This window comes from Rutidosis leptorrhynchoides, unplaced genomic scaffold, assembly GCF_046630445.1.
Source record: "Rutidosis leptorrhynchoides isolate AG116_Rl617_1_P2 unplaced genomic scaffold, CSIRO_AGI_Rlap_v1 contig448, whole genome shotgun sequence".
Lineage (NCBI taxonomy): Eukaryota > Viridiplantae > Streptophyta > Magnoliopsida > Asterales > Asteraceae > Rutidosis > Rutidosis leptorrhynchoides.
The window spans coordinates 1-23,987 of NW_027266681.1; the positions used below are offsets into that span (position 1 = coordinate 1).

Here is a 23,987-nt window from a genome sequence, read left to right on the forward strand (position 1 = left end):
AAGGAATCTGGAAATGTTTTCATTGTCCTAGTTGGATGATCTTACTTCTTAGGAATAATTGTATTACTTGGTGAAATCGGGTGAAAAATGTTTAGTTGACCTGGTTCACAGATTCATGTGGTCATGATTGATCCGTGAGCCAAATATGTTAAAGCTATTTTTCTTTGATTCATCTGGACATTGATTTTTGGTCTTTGATAACTGCAGACTTGTAGTTGTTTTACAAGACAAAACATACATATATGACTCAAATAGTCTTGCAATATTGGATACAATTGATACAGTGCCAAATTCAAAAGTTCTGGTAATATTTTTTCTTTTGTGCTTCTATTAGTATTGCAGCTTGTCTTTCTTGATCGAGCAATCTTTTGATGAACATTAACACTTATGGGCAAGAATTCAAGCAATGGACACCGTACTGAACTCTGCTGACGGTGGAGAAAGCGATGGTGCCTTTGGGGCTGCCCATATTTTAATAAGGTTTTGATGATGAGTATTGTTTATTGGAGTGGAAGATGATAGTGTGTTTATATAGGGATCGATGATGTGCTTGGAGTAAACTAGGCTCAATCTGTTTTGGAATGAAGGAGACGAGAGGGAGAGAAGATTAGAAATTCATTTTTTCTTTTTTCAAGTTCGGCTTGGTTTAAGTTTCGGTTCGATTATAACCAGGATATCTTAAACCAGAATAACAAAGTCTATGTGCAACTTTTTTATACGTAAGTGACACGTGTCACTCTATGATTGGCTGTAAGTGCCAACTCGGCCAAAATTAACGTCCGTTAGGGTCGAAGGTCCAAAGAGTTTAAAAAGCCGTAAACGTTTAGACCAAAGCGTGAAATTTATGTTGAAAGGACGAACAGTTCAGAAATGTTTCAAACATGGACCAAACGGTTACTTTTTCCCATATCTTTATGATGCTCCCAAACCGACAACTCATTTTCTCTCTGCTCAGCCATAGATCTAGCAAGATTTATCACACTACTAACCTTAACACCATATCTCCTCTCTAATGTCCACTTCCAATAAACATAAGAATTGATATATCTATCATATGAAAGAGCAAATACCTTAATATAATCATATTTAGTCTCCATTTCGATAGGTCCTCCAAAGATCGATAAACCTAGGGCTCTGGATACCACTAATGGCAGCACCTATACTCTCAACCAGGAGAGAACACAAACACAGAATCCGAAAAATAGAGCAAGAAAAACTAGCAAAAATACTAAAAACAAAGCTTAAAACTTGAAACAGAATCAATATTGGTCATTCATGGTTTTTAATTTCATTTCAATGATGTAAACTAATCTAAGGAAAGGATTTAAGCGTTTTTGATCCTAAGAACTAATTTAAGTGATGATTGATTTAGGTTTTCTCAAGAACAAAACTACTAATATAAGGTAAAAGGTAAAAACAAAAAAAATGGAGCGTTTTGATTTCATTGCATAATTTCGGCTCAAAGTATCTCAGTTACAAGAGAGCTTATATACTACTCTCTAATAAACCCTACTGACTTTGAAAGAAATTATAGTTGGTATTTCTTTTTGCTATCAAAAAAAGCAAAAAGTATGAAAATGACATCTACACTAACTGCCAAACTTGCATAACAAATTTTCCTTGCTCTCCACTTCTTCTAGTATTTTACCATCTTAAAGACAGATAAAATAGTAAAATGTAAATGCCATATCAATAAAAACAAATGAACTTCTTCTTTCTTTATTTTTTCAGAATTCCAAATTTAATGAAGTGTTGAACAATAGGTTGACTTTTGATTCAACTTGAACAATGGCAAATGTAGTTTGTAGACATCTTCATAGTACTGAAATACACTTGTAGACTGAAAAATAAACTCACTTCTTCAACGGGTAATGAAAACTAGCACCTGGTTTTGACAAAAGGCTAAAAATAGTGAAATTTGCTGCACTTTTCATTCTTATGGGCTAGAATCATTTGTAAACCATCTTAAAATCTCACAAACACCTAATGTGAACTTTCTGAATGAACACCTTCAATAGAAACTGGCCTGAATTGATTTTGACACTTTCAGATATCATTTTGTTGCAAAAATCCATCCCAACACACATTTTTATTCATTACTATTTAGAATTAAAAATGGACTTCATAAATGGATTCAATGACTCATTTCCAAGATAAATGAACACTTAAAGCAACCTTAACCATATCACTATTGTATTTTAGATGGATTTCCATAAAAGAGTACAAAAAGGCTTATAATTTGAATTGTAGGTTGATTTTTCGATTCAGCTTCAAACATGGCAATGTCTTCTTGTAAAAATATTCACTACAATACTAATGACTTGTTTCAATGCTCACATCTTCACTTGAATGATTAAAACTGAAGCTTGAAACTAAAATGAAGAAAATAGCTAAAACAAGCTACCATAAGCTTCAAAACAATTTCTGTGAGCTCTCATCGTCCAACCACCATACAAATATCTTCCAAGGACTCAATGTGAGCTTTTCCAATGAAAAATGAGCTATAACAGAAAATCTCAAATTGCAGCAGTCACATATGAACAATCGACAACTTCAACAACAAGTTTATTCTAGAGTAGTTAAACGATAAAATTGATTTCAAAATTAGACTGAAAGTATCATTTTCAAGCAAAATGAAGCTTTGAATTGTCTTAATCCATCAAGAAACGAAAGAGATAGAAGATACCCAAATTTACAATGGAATCCTAACGAATTGGGGCTTTTTATTCTGACGAATTGCAGGTCAAATTGATGCTTCAGTATTGTTGACGACATTATCACGAGCATTTCTAGCTATGGCCCGAGTCCCGCCGATGACCGTAGCTCCGGCAAGCATCTTTTGTTTAATTCCAACTGTGTCTCCAACCTTTGAACCAGTTACAGCGAAGTCCCTCACTTTAAATTAATGTGCAATTTCATCCAATCTAATAAAACCACTTGTTTTTCCATCAGAGATCATTATTTCACCTCCAACCCATCCTTGTCCACTTCTAATACTCCACCATCATCAATTTTCTTCAAAAAAGCTTCAACAAGGGTTTTTACACCCATTTTAATTAACACAAATTTGCATAGGCTGTGTTTCTTCTTTTACAAGGTTTGTTTCATCTCGACTTTTTTTGTTTTCTTCTCTTGCAAACAGATGGGATTTTCAATCATGTTTAGCAAATTAAGCTTCATGAAACAAGTTCTTCCAACAATAATTAAGAGGAACGAAGAGTTTTAAGAGGATGGTTAATTGGAGTGGTTAGAATTGGGTTAGTTTAAAATTTTATTTTATTACAATTTATATTATTTCCTTATTAGAACATTTTAATAATGTTTATTTTTTTGAAAGGTTAATTAGTATTTATTGTGTGCAAATCATCATTTTTTTATATAGCATATGTTTTACTTTTAGTTAATATGCATTTGTTAAATGGTGCTAAGTACACTCCATTTATTATGTTTCCTAGTATTTAATAAGTATTCCGCTTAACTCACTTTTGCGTCATTTGTTATTAAAAATGAATAAATTAAAATTCACTAAGTTTGTCGTTCTGCGTACAAATGAACTATCTCTCCTTCAAACTCAGTCCTATTTAGATCACTCATCTCTCCCTCTTTTTCATTATGGGGAAGAAAATAAAAAAGAAAACAAAAAGAAAAAAGAAAACGAAAAAGAAAACGAAAAGAAAAAAAAGAACGAAAAGAAAGAAATCTATTATCCTCAAAGTCTTACAACATAAAAGCTTCGTTCTCATTTTTAATTCGATTATCTTTTGATGCATCTGCCTTGGTTCTCTCACGAGAGCCTTCTTTTCAACCTTGAAGCTTCAATTTTTTCCCTTCATCTGAGGAGGAGAGAGAGTAAGTACGTATAAATTCTGAGTTTTAAAACTTGGACCAATTAAACAAAAAAAAAAAAAAAAAAACTAGGTCTAATAATGACAAACACCAAGTTATATGAGTGTAACGTGAAGAGTGGTGTCGATCAGAGACATCCATGAGAGACATACATATCACAAAGTTCTTATGAAGATTTTTGTTGCTAAACAACAACAAAAAAACAACCTTAATTCTATCGAGTGAAGTCGGCTATATGAATCCTCACGTTTAGGTCCAAGAGTAATGTGTAGATCACATGTCATGTCATAAATCATATAATATAATATCGTATATAAAATACGTTAATAAAATGCATATAATAAATCATTGGTATATAATATAAAGACATACGACCTTTTCCTATAAATAATTTTTCTATCCTATAGTAGAGAAAGATATATCCTACAAAATAGTTTTTCTAATCCTATGACACTATTTATAAGAAATCATCTACGTTGATACTACGACGCCACTCTCCTCTCTCGGCTATTAAGTTTTCTGAAATATCTAACTTTTTTAAATCCTTTGTAACTATCCTCTCCTAGAGTCTAGGTCTCCCTCTCCCTCTCATCTATGTTCCTATGTCTATGTACTCACCTTTTTCGAATATGAGCTTCTCTAAGTCTACGTCTGATCACATGTCCAAACCATGCACCTAAATCTACCATCTCTTATCGTCTATAGGTGCAATTTTTAATTCGCTCCTTATAGTCTCATTTCAGACTTTATTTCTTAAAATGAATCCACTCGTCCATCTCAACTTCTGCATTTGTGCCATTTTATTCTTGTGCTCTTGTTTATTTATCGGCCAACATAATTCTCTCCCATTTTTGTTGCTAAACATGTGATGGAATTTTCTACAATGTTCTATGCCCCTTGACAATGAACACTCCATATCCGTGAACACTAAATATCCATAAACAATGAGAGAGGGCAGCAAAAGGGCCCCTTTTATTTTGATTGCAAGTTGCTTAACCGATTGAAATTCTAGAACCTATTTTTCCGATTATGAAGCTGAATCCAAACTATCAGACTGAAATAAAGAGGCTCAGAAAAATTCAAAAAAGATATACTCAATTCGAATTACATAATAGCTAGATCCCGGACCGGTGAATCATGTCCAAATAGAAATAGTGACCCCACTAATGTAGAAATGGAACAGTCACCTTTCTTAACATATAATTCTCTAGATCCACATTTCATATCTAAATCTACTTTTTATTTTTTTTATTTTTTTGGATTTATAGATTCAATTAATAAAAATGTTATTTTTTTTTCAATTAACACAAAAATAAAATAAGAAAATAATGAATCATATTTTATCCATCACTTCATAATAAAGTTATAGTGGTTGACTTTTCACTAGGATTTCTTAATTATTTATATTTTTTATTTACAATTTTATCCTTTTCATACTAACTACATCTATATTAGGATAGTCATAGATTATGGAAATTTATTATTTTCAGCCCCTCATTGCTGCTTTCTGATGATTTTAAAAATTATTGAAGAAGTGGGAAGGAAAATGGGATTAAAGTTTTGTTAATATATACATATATATATATATTTAAGTTAGAAAGTTTAAGAATTTGAGTCTCAATGTTCATGGATTTGTTATAATTAAGTGAATTCAACACATGGAAATTACCGCCATGATACATACATAAATGAATTATTTTAAGATTTAAAGCTCTACACAGAACCGATATGATTGCTATTATTAGTGCATCAGAAATTGGAAGTACATTATCAAGGGAAAAAATAATAGCGCATCGTATCTGAGAGAAGAGAGAGAAAACAAAAAGAAGTTAAAGTAGCCCTACCGCCGGCCATCATAGTCGGCGGTGAGGTGCCTTACTTTAATTTTTATGTTTTTAGCATTTTAGGCTTAATTCCTCCCGATTTATCATATTATTTTGTCGATTTTCATTTTTCTTCATGTCAAATTTTTTCCGTATCATCTCTTCATTGGTAGATCAAGCCGGAGGAGGACTTCATCTTGAAAAAGGCAGCAGATGGCTTCTCATGAAGTATCCAGGTCCCCACAAGCTCCAGACACGCCAGTTTTAAAGTAGATCTACTTTGGCGTCGTATAAGGTGTTTTGGGACGGCTTTACCAAGGTTGATCTTGTCGTAGATCGCATTGAGATGGTGGATCGACTAGAAAGAAGACTAGTAGTTGATAAATCTAAATCTAAGGGAATGATTTTATGTAATTTTAGTTTCTATTTCGTTATCCGGCTTTCTTCCGGGTATATGCACCTTTCTTCTTGCGAAGATTTAATCTTCAATCAAGATTTTTTGTATTTCAATCTGACACAACATATTGATTTGGATCTGAGCTCTTGCGATTATCGAAAAATCTGCAATCCAATGATCCAAATCAATTTGTTTAAGTACTTTAACAATTTGAATCAATGAAATCGGGTCAATTTCATTAAAAAAGAAAAGAAATTGGAAGTATGGTAAATGATTTTACTCCCACTATTCCAACCAAGGCAACGACGATTGAATCTGCAGAGAGAGAGAGAGAGTCGGTGCCGGAGATAGAGAAACAACGAGGAGAAGTGGAATCACTTGAAAGAGATCTGCGAAGAGGGGAGAGAGATCAGCCTAGATAAGGAGACAACAGAGGGAAAGATCCCAGAGCACGGAGGCGGCCAAGAGCAGATCTAGAGATGTGCTAACTAGTTGAGTGATTGAGAAGATCTGCTAGAGGAAAGAACATTACGGTGAGGGCAACTAACGGAGCCACGACAACAACATCCGGCAGAAAGGAGCAATGAGGGCGACGAGACACGGCAACATGACTAGAAGAATGAGCGCCGACTAAACTGAAGGAGGAGAAGAAACCCACGCCATAACAACCCATCCACTCGCATCCCACAAGCCAAAACAGAACTACAGTCTCCGAAAAACTGCTAGTTCGACACCAAACCAGAGAACAGATATGAAATCGAGCACAACAAACCAAAGGACGAAAAAGAAGCCAAAGGGGAGAAGAGAGAGAGATAAAGAAAATGGGAAGGAGAGGAAAATGGAGAGAAAGAGAGCCTCCCCTCCGTCGGAAGAGGAGGCGGTGGCGAGAGAGGCAAAAAGACAAGAAAGGTTTTTTTTACATTGGGAGCATTTTTCTTAATGTGGAAGTTTGTCACATTTAAGTATACAATCCCATACTTAATAATAAACTCAAAGAGTAGAAGATTATATACCGTAGTTATTTGATAGATCATGAATTCGATTTTAGTGATAGTTATCACATAACACATGAAGTTTACTTTTACTAATTGGTTATTCCTATCATCTCTTTGTATCACCTTCTTTGTCATGTGTATCAACTAAACTATTTTGTGGATAAAATGATTTGTGATGGACTTTAATGTTACAATTTGAATGAAAGATACAAGAGACTTATGATTGATGAATACAGTGACTACACCTTGAAGACAAAACATAAGAGTAATTTTTTTGAAGAACCACATAATAGAAAATTTTCATTTCTCAATGATGTTAAATGTATGCAATCAGTGAAGCACATATGAAACAATCAAAATCAGTGCTAGATATCCCATTTATAAAACCAATTTCATCTACCTCATGAAACCATATTGAAATCATACTACATAATTTGGATGTTACATGACAACTAGATAATGCTAATATTAGGGTTATCTCACCTCTACTTCATTGTCACGCCCATTATGCATTCTCTCGCTTCCTCTTAATTAGCTTCCTCTTGCATAACATGCTCAAGTGAAACAAGGCTTTCCACCATGACCTTTGCAGAGAAAGTCTTTGGCATCAAATTGTTCAGTTTCTCAAGAGATTCTATCTTTCCGCCCTCTATGTCATACCAACAAAGCTGTTGACGCAGCTCAGGGTGTTGTTGCAGACAAAGTTTCATCAGTAACCAATCTCCGTTCCTGGAATACGCTATCGGAGACTGAAATGTGCCTTCTTTTAGTTCAAATGAAAAGAGCTTTGTCCAAGACTCCTTTACACCATATTCCTTCATCACCCATTTATCTACACGTCCGCGATAGTAAATTCCGACACAAAGACAACCTCCTAGCATTTAAAAATAGAGATCGATTTCGCTTGAAATCATAGAATCATGCAGTGGCACTTCTTCAAGCTTCTCCGTAGATAAATCAAAACTCACAATCATTTTAGCTTCCCTTCCAGGAACAAAGAAATGAATTTTTCCAGAAATAAAGCCAAGGGAGAGTATTGTCAAGGAGTGAGAACAAATTTCGCTTACCTCTCTCCAAACATTTTCTTTCAGACTGTAAATAGCGAAGTGGAAGCCCAACATTTGGTTAATTTGTCGAAGGAGCGATCGACCCAAACGACCTTGTAGCCATCGTTGGGTGCATCACAACCAAGTCCGGCAACATAAAAGGAAAATTTGAGCACCGAACACATTTTTGAATAAAATTTTCGTGTAAATAACAACAGTGAAAAATTGAGTTTTGTATAAAAAGAGAAAATTTTCATTTTTCCCATACCAAACAGGCCCTGAAAGTTTTGTCCAGAAATCAGTTTACTCATCTAATAGACATGTTAACAATTTCAAGAAGCCACCACTCATAGAGACCATATTTCAACTATATACAGAAAAATTTCAAATCAATGCTTTTGTTTATCAAAGTCAATTTTTTTGCCACCTACCATTCTCTGTTCATTCAGTCAATACTTCACATTTCATGGTCAAAAGCTACTCTCAACTTAACCATTTTGTTGTCCGACACAATCCCGCCACGTCTTTTGTACAATTCAACTAGGAGCCGTACAACATGAAAATAAATAAATCAGTTTTTTCAAAAGCCTATGGAGGCAATACATGAAACTAGCTACTCTTAGACTTCATAAATGGCTCAATAATTCTGATAGAAATGCAGTATAAATAAGTTTTTATGCAACATAAAAAAAGAAATTCAATACACAATCAAGTTTAATTCCATATAGATTTATGAATTTCCCGAAAAAAAAAATCCAGTACCAAAAATTTTACTAAACAACAATTTCTAGTATTGAGACTAGATAATGGCCCTGAATTCAACCTTAAAAATTTCTAGTGAGACATAGACATCATTCGTCAGCTCTCTTGCCTTCTCAACAAAATGGCCATCTAGAACCGAAATATCAACACACTCCAAGTCTCTAGAGCTATCATGTTCCAATCTCAATTACCTAGAATTATGGTCAGATTCAATACTTATATGTTAGCAATCTAGGATTTGGATATTCCGAGTGTGTCACAAATTGATTATATTACATAAATTGTAACAGGTATACCTTTGACAAGTACAAAATATGTTTATGTATTTTCTAGATCAATAGGGAATAGATTTAGTTTATGTTAGTATAAATATATGACTTTGTATAAAGAATCATTGAGTCTAAATTGAATATGAATTAGTCTAGAGAACACTTAATGATCTACATTCTTTTGAAATAAGGCTACAACTCTTATTTGAATATGTTTATCGTGATTTAAATAAGCTAATTCAAATTGAGGAATAGAGTCCTAGAGGGACTCAAAATACGCTGACTACATTCCTGGAAACAATATTTATTAACACTTGTATACAGATTACAGACAACATATCATCAATAAAAACATTCGATCTATTCGATCAACACTCTTTCTGTGTTATTTACATTTTACAGTACTGTTTCTTCATAATCGATCTGCTTATTTTATTTAACGTTATACATCGCAGCTCTAAATAATGGCAACAATTTATTATACTTGCTTATATACACCTATGCCATTTATTAGTTTCCTGTTGTTGGTACTCTAATTTAGAGCTTCTCGCTGAAAACCTCACTTTTTTTTTTTTTTTTTTTTTTGATTTCATGGTCCGTTTATTTCCTAGAATAATCTTTTCACAAATGTCAAACCAACAATTTTGAACAATTCCTAATGAGAGTCAGATAACTTAACTCATAATTTTGAATCATTATACCTTTCTAAGTACTTATTTTGTAATTAAAACAGTTTCTACTAGTCATCGACCTTCTCAATAACCAGAGTTTGGTGTTCTAAAATCCGATATGTCATCCCCAGAAGTCATCGTCGGCAAAGGGATCTGGTGATAAAGTTGATGTCATCACTATTATACTCGCCATCACTGATCCATCCATAGTAAGCCCTGCATTGTCTTGGAGGAGAAGTTTCAGTCTGCCCTCTCTCAGAAACCCTCACACTCAATAGATAGGCGTTTTTTATGATGGCCAACCTCACTTGTTATGGTGTTGTTACGTCCCACACTTGAGGGCGTGATTTAAGTAGTTTTTCTCGGCGCCTCGACTTTTGTAATGAGAGCACAAATACTCTCATAATAAAGAAAAAAAACATATCGTCTCCATGTCTTTTCCGCCGCATCAATCGCAATTGCTCTCCTAATATTGTTCGCACTATATTTTTTGGGACAACATCTGGACTACCGTATTTGCCCAGCATATGGTTCCCTTCAGCGACCTGCACATTACAAGAGAATAATTTGATCAGATTAACTGGACCATAAAATGGATTTTCAATAATATTTTTTATCAAAACATAAATTCTCTGCCTTAAGAATTAAATCAAAACTCTAACCCTCTAATTTTCCATTAAACTCTAACTCACTAATTTTTATATGTCTGTATTCAAAATCGAGACTTAAGATATATGTTTTCATATATTGTTATTACTGTACTTTTTTTCTCTTTTAAATCTTATAAATAAAACAAACATACAATTATTTAATAATAAAGTCAAAGATTAGAAGATTTATACCGTATTTATTTGGTAGATCGTGAATTCGATAATAGTGATACTTATCACATAACACATAAAGCTTACTTTTACTAATTGATTCTTCCCATCTTCTCTTTGTATCATCTTCTTTGTCATGTGTATCAACTAAATTATTTTGTGGAGAAAATTATTTGTAATGAACTTTGATATTACAACTGAAAGATACAAGAGACTTATGGTTGATGAATACAATGACTACACCTTAACGACAATATATAAGAGTATTTATAGTGTTGTCTTTTGATAATTAGGGTTTCTTTTATATATATGTTTTTTTGGTTTACAATTTTATCCTTTTGATATCACTTTTTTTGTCAGTCTCATTTCTAGTTAATTATAAAAGTAATTGAGATTATGGGAGAAATGGATTTCGGGCAGAAGTATAAAAGATGGATCTTCTCGCATAGTTCTTCTTCATCCTTGGCAATTCTGATTAATGGGTTTTCAACAGATATTTTCTCCACTCAATGGGTTTTTTTCTCCTCTCATCAAAGGGGTTCCAGACTTGTAGATCCCCTATATTCCTTTCTATTCTTAATCGCAGCTGAAGGATTGTTATATACAATTCAATTTTCGAACTATTACAGAAGGGGCAGAAGTTTAGGAATGGACTTTCGGGGATCAAGTGCTCTTTCCCTGCTTCATTTGCTGATGTTTCCACTCTATTTGTACTCGTATTGGTGGAAAATATGATTAGTCTGAAAACCATGCTTAAATGTTTCTTCATCGTTACCAGCCTGAAAATTAATTTCACTGTGTTCTTTTGTCGGTATTAATATTTCTGATGATTTTAGTCTTGAGCAGGGTAACTCTTTTGGTTGTGGTCGATGATGTAAGTGGGATTACTCGTTGGTGTTTTTCCCAATAAGTGTAAAACCTGGACCCTATTTTGAAAAAAGTAGATGATCGTCTTGCTACTTGGAAATGCAGAATGGTGCTGATAGGAGGAAGACTATCACTCATCAAATCAGTCTTACCTGACCTCCCCATTTACCATCTTTCCATTTTCCAGATCCCAAAATCAGGGGCTAAGTATAGGCTAACTTAAGTTTCAAAAGTAATTATTCTGGCATGGCATTTCGAATATAATTTTTTGTGCTGTAATTAAAATGGTCAAATGTTATCATCTCAAGGCTCAAGGGTGGTATGGGAATTGGTTCGTTAACAGATAAGAATAGAGCTTTTCTTTTTAAATGGGTATCGAGGTATCTTGATAATAAATTTGGTTATAATATAATTTAAATGAATGACCATATAAAATACGAAAATGAAGAACCAAAGGGGATATACTTAACGGTATATATGGTTATATTGTATACTTTATAATCTCGGATCATAAGAGGACAAAGCTAGGACAGAGAGGTGGGAAAGTAATTACTTTTTTTAGGTTAAAAGTAATTTATCTTGATTATGCTTAAAATTCAAAAGCATATAAAAAACATGTTAATGTCATAGTAGATTCGATGGATGTTTTTTTTGGTGAAAAAGCATTTTATTGAACTAGGAAATTATACAACCCTATGACAAAATTTTAGGACCTACAAACCTCTGTTACATCATCCCTATGTGTGTCCTCTTTTATAAGCCTAGAGTGAAAACCATTACTTTCTGCACATTCTGTATAATTCTCTCCACATTTATGAACATGCCAATATTCAATTTATCAAAGTCAGTTTTAGCCACCTACAAGTATCCGTTATTTGGTCAATACTACACATTTCATGGTCAAAATCTACATTCAGCCACATATCCATTTTGTTGCCAGACACAATCCCACCATGTCTTTTGAACAATTCAACTAGGAGCAGTACAACAGGGAAATTAAAACCAATTTTGCCAACAGCCTAATAAGTCAATACACGAAACCTACTCTTAGACTTCATAAATTTCTCAATAAGTAAGATAGAAAATGCAGTATAAACGTCTTTATAGAGCATAAAAAAAATCAATACACAATCCAGTTTAATTCCTCCAGTTTTATGAATTTCCCCAAAAAAATTCAGTACAAAAAAATTTATGAAACAACTAACAATTTCAAGCGAGGCAATTCAACCTCAAAGATTTTTGGAGAGAATTAGGCATCATTCATCAACTCTCTTGTCTATCAACAAAATGGCCATGTAGAACCGAAATACAGTTAAAACTTTATAAATTAATAATGTAGGATCGGAGAAATTTATTAATTTATCGATAAATTAATAATTATTAATTTAAAGAGTTTTTAACCGTTTCAATTTAATTCATATTTCCGTATAAATTAAGTAATTATGCTGTACATACCAAACAAAAAGGTAAATTAGTGTATGCCTCTTAGAATTACGTTGCAGCGAACTTTGAGACTCAATAGTTGTACTGTGTTCTTACTTGGTGGCAATGACTCCAAATAGACTTGAACTTTAAAGAAAAACAGACAACTATTGAATCATATTTCAATATAGTGTAATATATTTTTTTCAGTTTCTATGAATTATTAATTTATGATTTTCTTGAGACCAAAAATTATAAAAGGATCTCCCGAAAAATTATTATTTTATTATTTTATCGAATTTTTCAATTTTTTACATTGACCCAAATCGAGACCGGACAAATTTATTATTTTAGAAAATTTATTAATTTATCGAATATTAATTTAAAGAGTTTCTATTGTATCAACACCTACTCCCAAGTCACTAGAGCTATCATGTTCCAATGTCACTTAATTATCTCTAGGATTCTGGTCAGATTCAATGTTTACATCATGCTATCTCAACCATCGGATGCCATCTACTGTTCTTGACAATATCTCCTCAATATGAAACAGCTTTTTAATTGCCTCCCACCCAACTACTCTAGACTTAAAGTTTTTGGTTGTCTTCGTTATGCTTCTACGTTCGCCCAAAACTGGTCTAAATTTGATCCTAGAGTGAATACACTTAACGAACTAATTCAATCGAGAAATAGAGTCGTAGAAACATTATCTATAAAGACTCGAAATATGCTGACTGCCTTCCTAGAAACATTATCTATAAAGACTTGTATATAGAAAACATATCATCAATAAAAACATTAGATCAGATTAACTCGACCATAAATGGATTTTCATCATCGAATTAATAATTTATAAGATTTGAGAACATGTAAGTCTTCTTATCATCTTCTTTAAATAATTATTTTATAATTGTTATTTTAGTTATTTGTCATGATTTGGTACGTGAAGGTGTAACATGTTAATCTAAATACTGGAGAAAAAAAAATTACAATTGCTGAAAAAGTAAAGATATTTTAATTCTGGGTTATCATATTTGCCAGGCATATGGTTCCCTTCTACGACCTGCACATTATAAGAGACTAGTTTGATCAGATAAACTGGACCATAAATGGATTTTCAATAATTTTTTTTCATCAAAACATAAATTCTCTGCCTTAAGAACTAAAATCAAAACTCTAACCCTCAAATTTTCCATCAAACTCTAACTCACTAATTTTCTATGTCTGTATTCCAAATCGAGACTTAAGATATAAGTTTTCATATGTTGTTATTTCTGTACCTTTTTTCTCTTTTAAATCTAATAAATAAAAAACATACAATCCCATACTTAATAATAATGTCAAAGACTAGAAGATTCATACCGTAGTTATTTGGTAGATCTTGAATTCGATTTTAGTGATAGTTAGTGTTGGTTTGGTTCGTTTCACGATTGAAGCAATGAAGAAGAAAGAGGGACTGTTTTGAAGACTGTAGAAAATAGAAGGATCAAATTACAAAACTTCAGTTTTGCAGGGACTAAACCGTAAAAAACGCAGATAAGCTACTGCAGATCGGGATTAATGGCTAAGATTGAGGGAGTGGAGCTCAAGGAACTTATTTTACAGTTGTACAATGAAATATTAATAGAAATTATGTGATTGGCTATTGTAAAAAGGGAAAGTAAGATTTTTTTCCTATAAAAACTTGGTTGTAATCCGAAATTAAGGATATGAAAAATCTGGGCTTTTATTTCTTTCACCATGTAGACTCTCAAAGCTTTAAAGTTTTTTTTATTTCATGTTTTAGTTGTGAATAAATTCGAATTGTAGTAGTAGATAGCTTTGTTTTCATGTTTTAAATAAAAATCTCTTATTTTCTTCTTCAAATGGCCATATCACTACACCTTAATCATCTCAAAGTCTTCTTTTCGAGTTATTCAAACCCAGTTAACGTTTTTCATGTATAAAGTTTCTGTTTCGTTTCAAAATAGGGACTAAAATGCACAATTTAAAAGTTTTGTCTATGAACTTCATCTTCTTTAAAACCCTAGGGACTAAATTGTCAATTTCAGAAACCTTGCTTTGAAATCAATTTCTTCCTCTTGTTAGGAGGTTCCTCTTGAACACTTATTTTTCTTTAGTAGTTTAGTTTATTTTGAAGAATAAAAAATAGTGTAGGGCCAAAGATGCCAAAAATTAGTGTAGAGGAAAAGAAAATGAATGGTTAGACTTTGATCGATTTTTGAAAAATTTCGTTTGTTTTTGTTTTTATGGAATATTGATCCTTTAAATTAAGGGGGAGCATGAAGCTTCAATCCTTCAACGAAGGGGGAGCTGTTGGTTTGGTTCTTTTTGCGATTGAAGCATTGAAGAAGCATAAAAAATCGGACAAATGAAGAAAGAGGGGATGTTTTGAAGACTGCAGAAAATAGAAGGACCAAACTATAAAACTTCAATTTTGCAGAGACTAAACTATCAAAAATGCAGATAAGCTACTGCAAATCGGGATTAACGGCTGAGATTGAGGGAGTGGTGCCCAAGGAACTTACACCTATTAATTGAATAAAAATGTTAGAATTATGTGATTGACTCTTTGTAAAAGTGAAAGTGAGATTTTATCTATAAATAGAAGCTTGTAATAGGAAATGAAGATAATAAAAAAATTTGGGTTTTAAAAATCTTTCACAATGTAGATTGTTGGGTAAAAACATTTTTATTTTTCTGTTTTGGTAAGGAATAAATTCGGTTTGGTAGTAGTATAACTAGTTTAGCTCTTAGTTTTGTGTTTTAATCAAAAATCTCAACTTTCCTCTTTAAAGTAGCCATATCATAGCACCACAATCATCTCAAAGTCTCTGTTTTTGTTTCTACAAACCTAGAAATTGTATTTCGTGTGCAAAGGCTCTGCTTTTCGTGATAAACAGGGACCTAAATGCAACTTTTAGAACTTTTATGCATGAACATCATCTTCTTCATAAAATCAGAGACTTGTGTATAATTTTTGGAAATCTTACTGCGAAATCGATTTCTTCCTCTTGTTAGGGGATTTTGGTTTCTAAGGTTTCTTACAGAGGTATCCAGAGCTCTAGGTTTATCGGTCTTGAGACATGTAACGAAGATAAGCGATCAATATTCCATGAAATTCAAAATTTTCGTTTTTTAAAAAATGTTGAAAAAAGATTGAAAATTTATTTTTCTCTTATAGTTTAGTTTATTTTGAAGAAGAAAAGAATAGTGTAGGGCCAAAGATGCCAAAAATTAGTATAGAAGAAAAGAAAATGAATAGTTAAACTTTGATCGATTTTTTTGAAAAATTTCGTTTGTTTTGATTTAATGGAATATTGATGCTTTGAATTAAGGGGGAGCCTGAAGCTTCAATCTCTCAACGAAGGGGAAGCTGTTGGAGAGTTCATTTCGCGATTGAAGTCATTGAAGAAGCATAAAAAACGGACTGTTTTTTTAAGAAAGAGGAGCTGTTTTGAAGAGAAGAAGATTTCGAGGACCAAACTGAGAATCTGCAGTTTTGCAAGGAAAAAAGTGTTCAAAATGCAGGAAAACAGCTTGCAACTCGTCATGGACGGCTGAGAGTTAATGTGTGATGCCCAAGCAATATCCTAGAGCTAGAAATACACGTTGTTTGCTATTAGTTCCTTTAAAAAAGTGAGGATCAAGTCATTTTAGCTATAAAAATCATATCTTTAACTTGTAATACTTAGTTCTTGGTTCTAATAAAAAATTATTGATGCTTTCAAATCTGAAAAATGTAGATTAGTATTGTTTTAACGTTTTTATTTCTTGCTTTAGCTTTGAATAAATTTTTAGTGTGGTTAATCATGAGTTTATGTTAATTTTTGATGAAAAACTCATCCTTTATCATTTTTTAGGTTCCATGGCATTGCAATCTCTCCAGAACTTCAGTTTTTAGTTGTTGATAACCTATAAATCGTTTCGTGTCCAAAGCTCTCTGTTTTTCGCAACAAAACAGGGACCTAAATGCAACTTAAGAGTTTTGGGTATGAACTTCATCTTTTTCATAAAACTAGAGACCAAACAATATTTTTCGGAAACCTTGCTGCGAAATCGATTTCTTCCTCTTGTTAGGGGATTTCGGTTTCTAAGGTTTCTTATAGTTATCACATAACAGATAAAGTTTACTTTTACTAATTGATTCTTCCCACCATTGCTTTTTCATGTGTATCAAGTAAACTATTTTGTGGAGAAAATTATTTGTAATGGACTTTGATGTTACAATTTGAATGAAAGATACAAGAGACTTATGGTTGATGAATACAGTGAGTACACCTTGAAGACAATATATAAGAGTATTTATATTGTATTTTGATAATTAGGGTTTCTTATATTTATATATATATTTTTTTGGTTTATAATTTTATCCCTTTGATATTAAATTTTTTTGTCAGTCTCATTTCTAGTTAATTATAAAAATAATTGAGATTATGGAAGAAATGGATTTCGGGCAAAAATAATAAGATGGATCTTCTTGTGTAGTTCTTACTCATCCTTAGCAATTTTGATTAATGGCTTTTCAAGAGACATTTTCTCCACTCAATGAGGTTTTTTCTCCTCTCATCAAAAGGGTACCAGAATTGCCGATCCCCTATATTCCTTTCTATTCTTAGTCCCAGCTCAAGGATTGTTATATACAATTCAATTTTCTAACTATTACAAAAGGGGCAGAAGTTTAGGAATGGACATTCAGGGATAAGTGTGCTTCAGTTTGCTGATGTTTCTACTCTATTTGTACCCGTATAGGTGGAAAATATGGTCAGTCTGAAAACCATGCTTAAATGTTTCTTCATCGTTACTGGCCTGAAAATCAACTTCACTAAGTGTTCTTTTGTCTATACTAAAATTTCTGATGATCTTAGCCTTGAGCAGGGTAACTCTTTTAAATTTGGTGCTGTAAAAATACCGATGATGTAAGTGGGATTACTCGGTGTTTTGCCGAATATAATAAGTGTAAAACCTGGACCTTATTTTTAAAAGAGTAGATGACCATCGGGTACAGTACTTTTGTGAACAGTAAACAATGCTTCCCGAAAACTTTGTTTCCGGGTGTAGTAACTAAGCTTGGACCGGAAACAATGTTTCCGTTTTAAGATTAATTAACGATGAACCGTAAACAATGTTTCCGGTTTTAGGATTAATTAAGCATGAACCGTATTCAATGTTTACGGTTTTAGCTTCAACCGGATTCGACCCTTTCGTTTTAGCTTGGACCGTAAACAATGTTTCCGGTTTTAGCTTGGACCGTAAACAATGTTTCCGGTTTTAGGACTAATTAACGTGGTTTAAGCTTGAACCGGATTCAATGTTTCCGGTTTTAGCTTCAACCGGATTCAATGTTTCCGTTTTAAGCTTGGACCGTAAACATTGTTTCCGGTTTTAAGCTTGAACCGTAAACATTATTTCTGGTTTTAAGCTTGAACCGTAAACATTGTTTTCGGTTTTAAGCTTGAACCGTAAACATTGTTTCCGGTTTTAAGTTTGGACCGCAAATTTAATGTTTGACCGGAAAATTAAAATCCGGTTTTGCCTAAAGCCGGAAACCTCGCTCCCGGTCGAAAATAATTTCAGTGCCTATATAAACTCCGCACCCATATCTCACTTCCGCACCATTTCCTCATCTCTCATCAGTAGTTTAAAAATTATTTATTTCAATTTTATTTATAATAATTTTGAAATTTAAATTTCTTTTTAATAAATATGTCTTCCTATTTAAATTTATATTGGAGGAGTTCTATACAATTCGTGGAAGGCAAAGTCGTTGTGAATAGCGTTCCAGACGCAACGTATTTCATTGATGGTATTCTGAGTTTCGATGATTTTTCTCAAATAATATGCGATTATGTCGGGATCCGAAGAGAACAGGTAGAATTGAAGTTGATTTATGTATACGCTGTAGATAACGGTGAAAAACAATTTATCGTAGTAAATGATGATGCTACGCTATCATTGATGTACCAACTCCATTCTTGGAGTGGTGATTTGTTTATAAGGTACAATCAGATCCATAACTCTGACCGGACATCAAGATTCAATGCCGGAGGAGAGGGTAGTAGTAGACCTCGCGAGTCTTTACACCATTTCAGGGAGGAGACCGCTGTCGCTAGTCAGGGCGATGATGACGTCGAACCAATCGAGACTTACGCCGCGCCGCGGCACAGATCACTACTGCAGAGGCTCGGGAGTCGGGTTTTCGATAGCGCCAGACGACGCAAAGAGCAATCGCCAGAAGGACCTCCGCCTGTTGTACCTCCTCCTCCGGCTACCGCCGCTCGTCATTCCGTATCAGATTTTAGATTTGTACCCTCTCGTCCCGCTGGATCCTCTCGCGGGGGAGAGGGTAGTAGCAGAAATCGCGGTAGACGAGGAGACGCCTCATTGGACGAGGATTACATCGTCCCACCGGTAAGAGACTATCATGTGTTCAACAACAAGGATGGTCCTAATGAGGTAACAAATCGTCGCATTCCTGGTGCTCCAGAATTATATAATGGGGACCCTAATAATATAAAGCTTGGAATGCATTTCTCTAACAAGGAAGAGCTTAATGGTGCGATAGCGATCTGGTCGACGAGAATGGGAAGAGAATTTCGCACGACGAAGTCAGACAAGGTAACTTGGGCTGTAGAATGCGTTAATCGTCCGAACAAACGAACTAAGCAACCGTATGACGGTATTATATGCCAATGGAAGGCCCGGGCTTTGTTCAGGAGCGAATATCGCACATGGCAAATTACTGTCTGGTGTGACGGGCACAATTGCGAAGGTGCGGAGAACGACCGTGAAGACAGGAATATTTCGCAAGCTCACGTTGCTTACGTCATAATGGGAAAGATTCGCGAAAAACCAAATTACCCGATCAAGGCCATAGTTGAAGACTGTGAAGCTGCATTCGGCTGTAAAATCGGGAGGAAAAAAGCTTGGGACGGTAAGCGAGTGGCGATGAACCAGGTGTACGGAGACTGGGAGACAAATTTCCACCAACTTCCCGGCTACATGCGAGCTCTTCAAAATTGTCGCGACGGGACTAAAGTGCAGTGGAAATTCAAGAAGGAGGACGGGGATTGTGCATAGCAGGAGGAAGATTTTCAGGTACAAACATAACTTTACCGAGCATAATAGTAAGAATTTTACAAAAGTATACTGATTATTTTCATTTATTCAGGTACGCATTTTGGCATTTTGGCGCCACGAGACTCACTTTTGAACACAGCCACCCCGTAGTTACTGTCGACGCAACGCATCTTCGTGGGTCGTATAAGGGTAAGGCGATCGTAGCGGTCGTAAAGACTGCCAACGACAGAGTCGTGCCGATCGCATATGCGATCATAGACGAGGAGTCGAACCACAATTGGTATTGGTTCTTAAAGTATCTTAAACTTCACGTTCTACGAGATACGTTCACCTGCATCATCTCCGTTCACCTGCGTCTGGAATGTTATTCACGCTCCTGCAGCACCTCCGGCCCAAGATTTCTTTGAAGGCATCTTCTTGGGCAGGAATCCGCCCACGCAGCAGATGACCGAGCCTGTTGGTACAGATTTAGATATAAGTTTAGGAATCGGGTCGAGTTCTCGGGGCCTTTCGGGCACATCCACCAGCAGGGAGGTTAGTTTTGCCGGGTATTCAGGAGAGCACGGAGACGAATCATTCCATGGTTAGTGTATACTCGTCATGCTTTTAAGTTCCGACGTGTTCTTACTAATGTGTGCACGTTGAGAAGTCTAATCGTTTGCTTTTATCGTATTACTAGTTACACATCCTCACATTGGCGAACCCACTGTGGAAGACGTACCGTTACGGCGATCGGAGAGGCTAGGACGCGGTGAAATCCAAAAAAGCCCAAGTTGGTTGTACTATGGTCACAATTGAAATTAATTAGACAAATTTATATTGTAATGAAAATGTATCTATTGTATAACTTTATTTTATTTAAGTTTCGAATATTATTCATATCAAATTTCGAGTTGTACGCATAAATGTTCACGCCTTAAGAGTTCTAATTTTATTCATATCAAATTTCGAATATTATTCATATACATTTATTTTACAAATGTACACATTAATGGAGTAACATTATTTTCCAATAATAATGAAATTAATTATTCTATGTATCATAGTTCTAATCGTCGTCCTCCATTTCATCATCATCGTCCTTGTCGTCCTCATCATAATCGTCCTCATCATCATCGTCGTCGTCCTCCACATTGTAGTCAACATCTTCACTATCATCATCGTTGTGCTCATCATCAAGATGCGCGTTTCCGTGAAGACCATACGGGTCGTATAATATGTTCAACGGCAGTCTGTCCGCCGGTGTATGAGAGAACGTGCATTTTCTCCTGTCGTGGTCTCTTCCGTTGCAATTGCTACACCCTCGGGGTCTTCGACCTGTCATGTTCAGGTAGTCCCTCGCGCCACGCTGTCTTCTGTTTACTCTTCTTCGACCTGGACCGGTATGATGAACCATGCGAGTGTCGTCCGGTAGGAGCAAAAAATCTGATTCGGGCCAAGGATTTGGAAGAGGGGCGAACACACCACTAAACTGTTGTCTCCAACCAGCCCTCGTGTAGCAAGTATGGACAAGGTCGAGACGACAGACGTGGAGTTCCTTCGCGACTACCATTGCATGAGAACAAGGTATCCTGTAAGTGTTCCAATGTAAGCATGAGCATGAACCCATATCGAATTGAACCGTATATTCGTTGCCTGCAACTCCGAAATGGATTGGCGGAGACTTAACGTTAAACACACGACCGGGAGCATTTGGATATAACGAGACATCGTACCGTCTTGATCTCAATTTGTTCGCCTCGAACTTTGCCATTGGTTTTTCTGCGAGGGCATATCTGTATCTACTTATCTTCGACATTTCGTCCACAAATATCGCCATGACTTTGGCGTGCGTGGCCTGAACGAATGCCTTGATCGGCTAGAAGCGGTCGCCTCTGAGTACGTTATTGTAACTCTCAACGTCGTTCGAGGTGGTTGTTCCCCATCGGTGGAATCCGTCTAGGATCAATGTCCACTTCTGTAGGGGAATACATTGCAGATACGTCGCCGCAGATGGACTCAATTCTATGAGATCTGCCCATGCTTGGTTATACTTAGCCTCGTCCAACTCGGTACCGACGGTCCAAGATAAGGCATACAAACCGGCCTTCTTCGGAACGTTAGACAACAAATTAGCACGAATGTGTTCCATACAATACCTGTCCGTAAGCAATAGTTAATTAAATGACTAAATTTAACGGGAGATTGCAATTAAAGTGTTGTAAGCGGTCACCTGTGAACACCCCAGTTTGGAAATTTCGTATCGAGCTTAGTAGTAGCCGACAGGATGCCCAAATTACGATCGGAGATGATGCAGGTGAACGTATCTCGTAGAACGTGAAGTTTAAGGTACTTTAAGAACCAATACCAACTGTGGTTCGACTCCTAGTCTATGATCGCATATGTGATCGGCACGACTCTGTCGTTGGCAGTCTTTACGACCGCTACGATCGCCTTACCCTTACACGACCCACGAAGATGCGTTGCGTCGACAGTAACTACGGGGTGGCTATGTTCAAAAGTGAGTCTCGTGGCGCCAAAATGCCAAAATACGCACCTGAATAAATGAAAATAATCAGTATACTTTTGTAAAATTCTTACTATTATGCTCGGTAAAGTTATGTTCGTACCTGAAAATCTTCCTCCTGCTATGCACAATCCCGTCCTCCTTGAATTTCCACTGCACTTTAGTCCCGTCGCGACAGTTTTGAAGAGCTCGCATGTAGCCGGGTAGTTGGCGGAAATTTGTCTCCCAGTCTCCGTACACCTGGTTCATCGCCACTCGCTTACCGTCCCAAGCTTTTTTCCTCCCGATTTTACAGCCGAATGCAGCTTCACAGTCTTCAACTATGGCCTTGATCGGGTAATTTGGTTTGTCGCGAATCTTTCCCATTATGACGTAGGCAACATGAGCTTGCGAAATATTCCTGTCTTCACGGTCGTTCTCCGCACCTTCGCAATTGTGCCCGTCACACCAGACAGTAATTGGCCATGTGCGATATTCGCTCCTGAACAAAGCCCGGGCCTTCCATTGGCATATAATACCGTCATACGGTTGCTTAGTTCGTTTGTTCGGACGATTAACGCATTCTACAGCCCAAGTTAGCTTGTCTGACTTCATCGTGCGAAATTCTCTTCCCATTCTCGTCGACCAGATCGCTATCGCACCATTAAGCTCTTCCTTGTTAGAGAAATGCATTCCAAGCTTTATATTATTAGGGTCCCCATTATATAATTCTGGAGCACCAGGAATGCGGCGATTTGTTACCTCATTAGGACCATCCTTGTTGTTGAACACATGATAGTCTCTTACCGGTGGGACGATGTAATCCTCGTCCAATGAGGCGTCTCCTCGTCTACCGCGATTTCTGCTACTACCCTCTCCCCCGCGAGAGGATCCAGCGGGACGAGAGGGTACAAATCTAAAATCTGATACGGAATGACGAGCGGCGGTAGCCGGAGGAGGAGGTACAACAGGCGGAGGTCCTTCTGGCGATTGCTCTTTGCGTCGTCTGGCGCTATCGAAAACCCGACTCCCGAGCCTCTGCAGTAGTGATCTGTGCCGCGGCGCGGCGTAAGTCTCGATTGGTTCGACGTCATCATCGCCCTGACTAGCGACAGCGGTCTCCTCCCTGAAATGGTGTAAAGACTCGCGAGGTCTACTACTACCCTCTCCTCCGGCATTTAATCTTGATGTCCGGTCAGAGTTATGGATCTGATTGTACCTTATAAACAAATCACCACTCCAAGAATGGAGTTGGTACATCAATGATAGCGTAGCATCATCATTTACTATGATACATTATTTTTCACCGTTATCTACAGCGTATACATAAATCAAATTCAATTCTACCTGTTCTCTTCGGATCCTGACATAATCGCATATTATTTGAGAAAAATCATCGAAACTTAGAATACCATCAATGAAATACGTTGCGTCTGGAAGGCTATTCACAACGACTTTGCCTTCCACGAATTGTATAGAACTCCTCCAATATAAATTTAAACT

The 23,987-nt window shown here is 35.7% G+C and overlaps 1 protein-coding gene across 1 annotated transcript; it reads right to left on the reverse strand.

Annotated features, from left to right (window-relative positions):
- Positions 1-7,588: 7,588 nt before the first annotated feature.
- On the reverse strand, positions 7,589-7,942 carry LOC139883768 (F-box protein CPR1-like). The gene has a single exon (XM_071867903.1). The coding sequence runs from the start codon at positions 7,940-7,942 to the stop codon at positions 7,589-7,591; it is 354 nt and encodes a 117-aa protein (XP_071724004.1).
- Between the last annotated feature and the right edge of the window lie 16,045 nt (positions 7,943-23,987).

Coding starts and splice junctions, on each gene's coding strand:
- LOC139883768 (XM_071867903.1), bottom strand. CDS start 7,942: ATGCTAGGAGGTTGTCTTTGTGTCGGAATTTACTATCGCGGACGTGTA.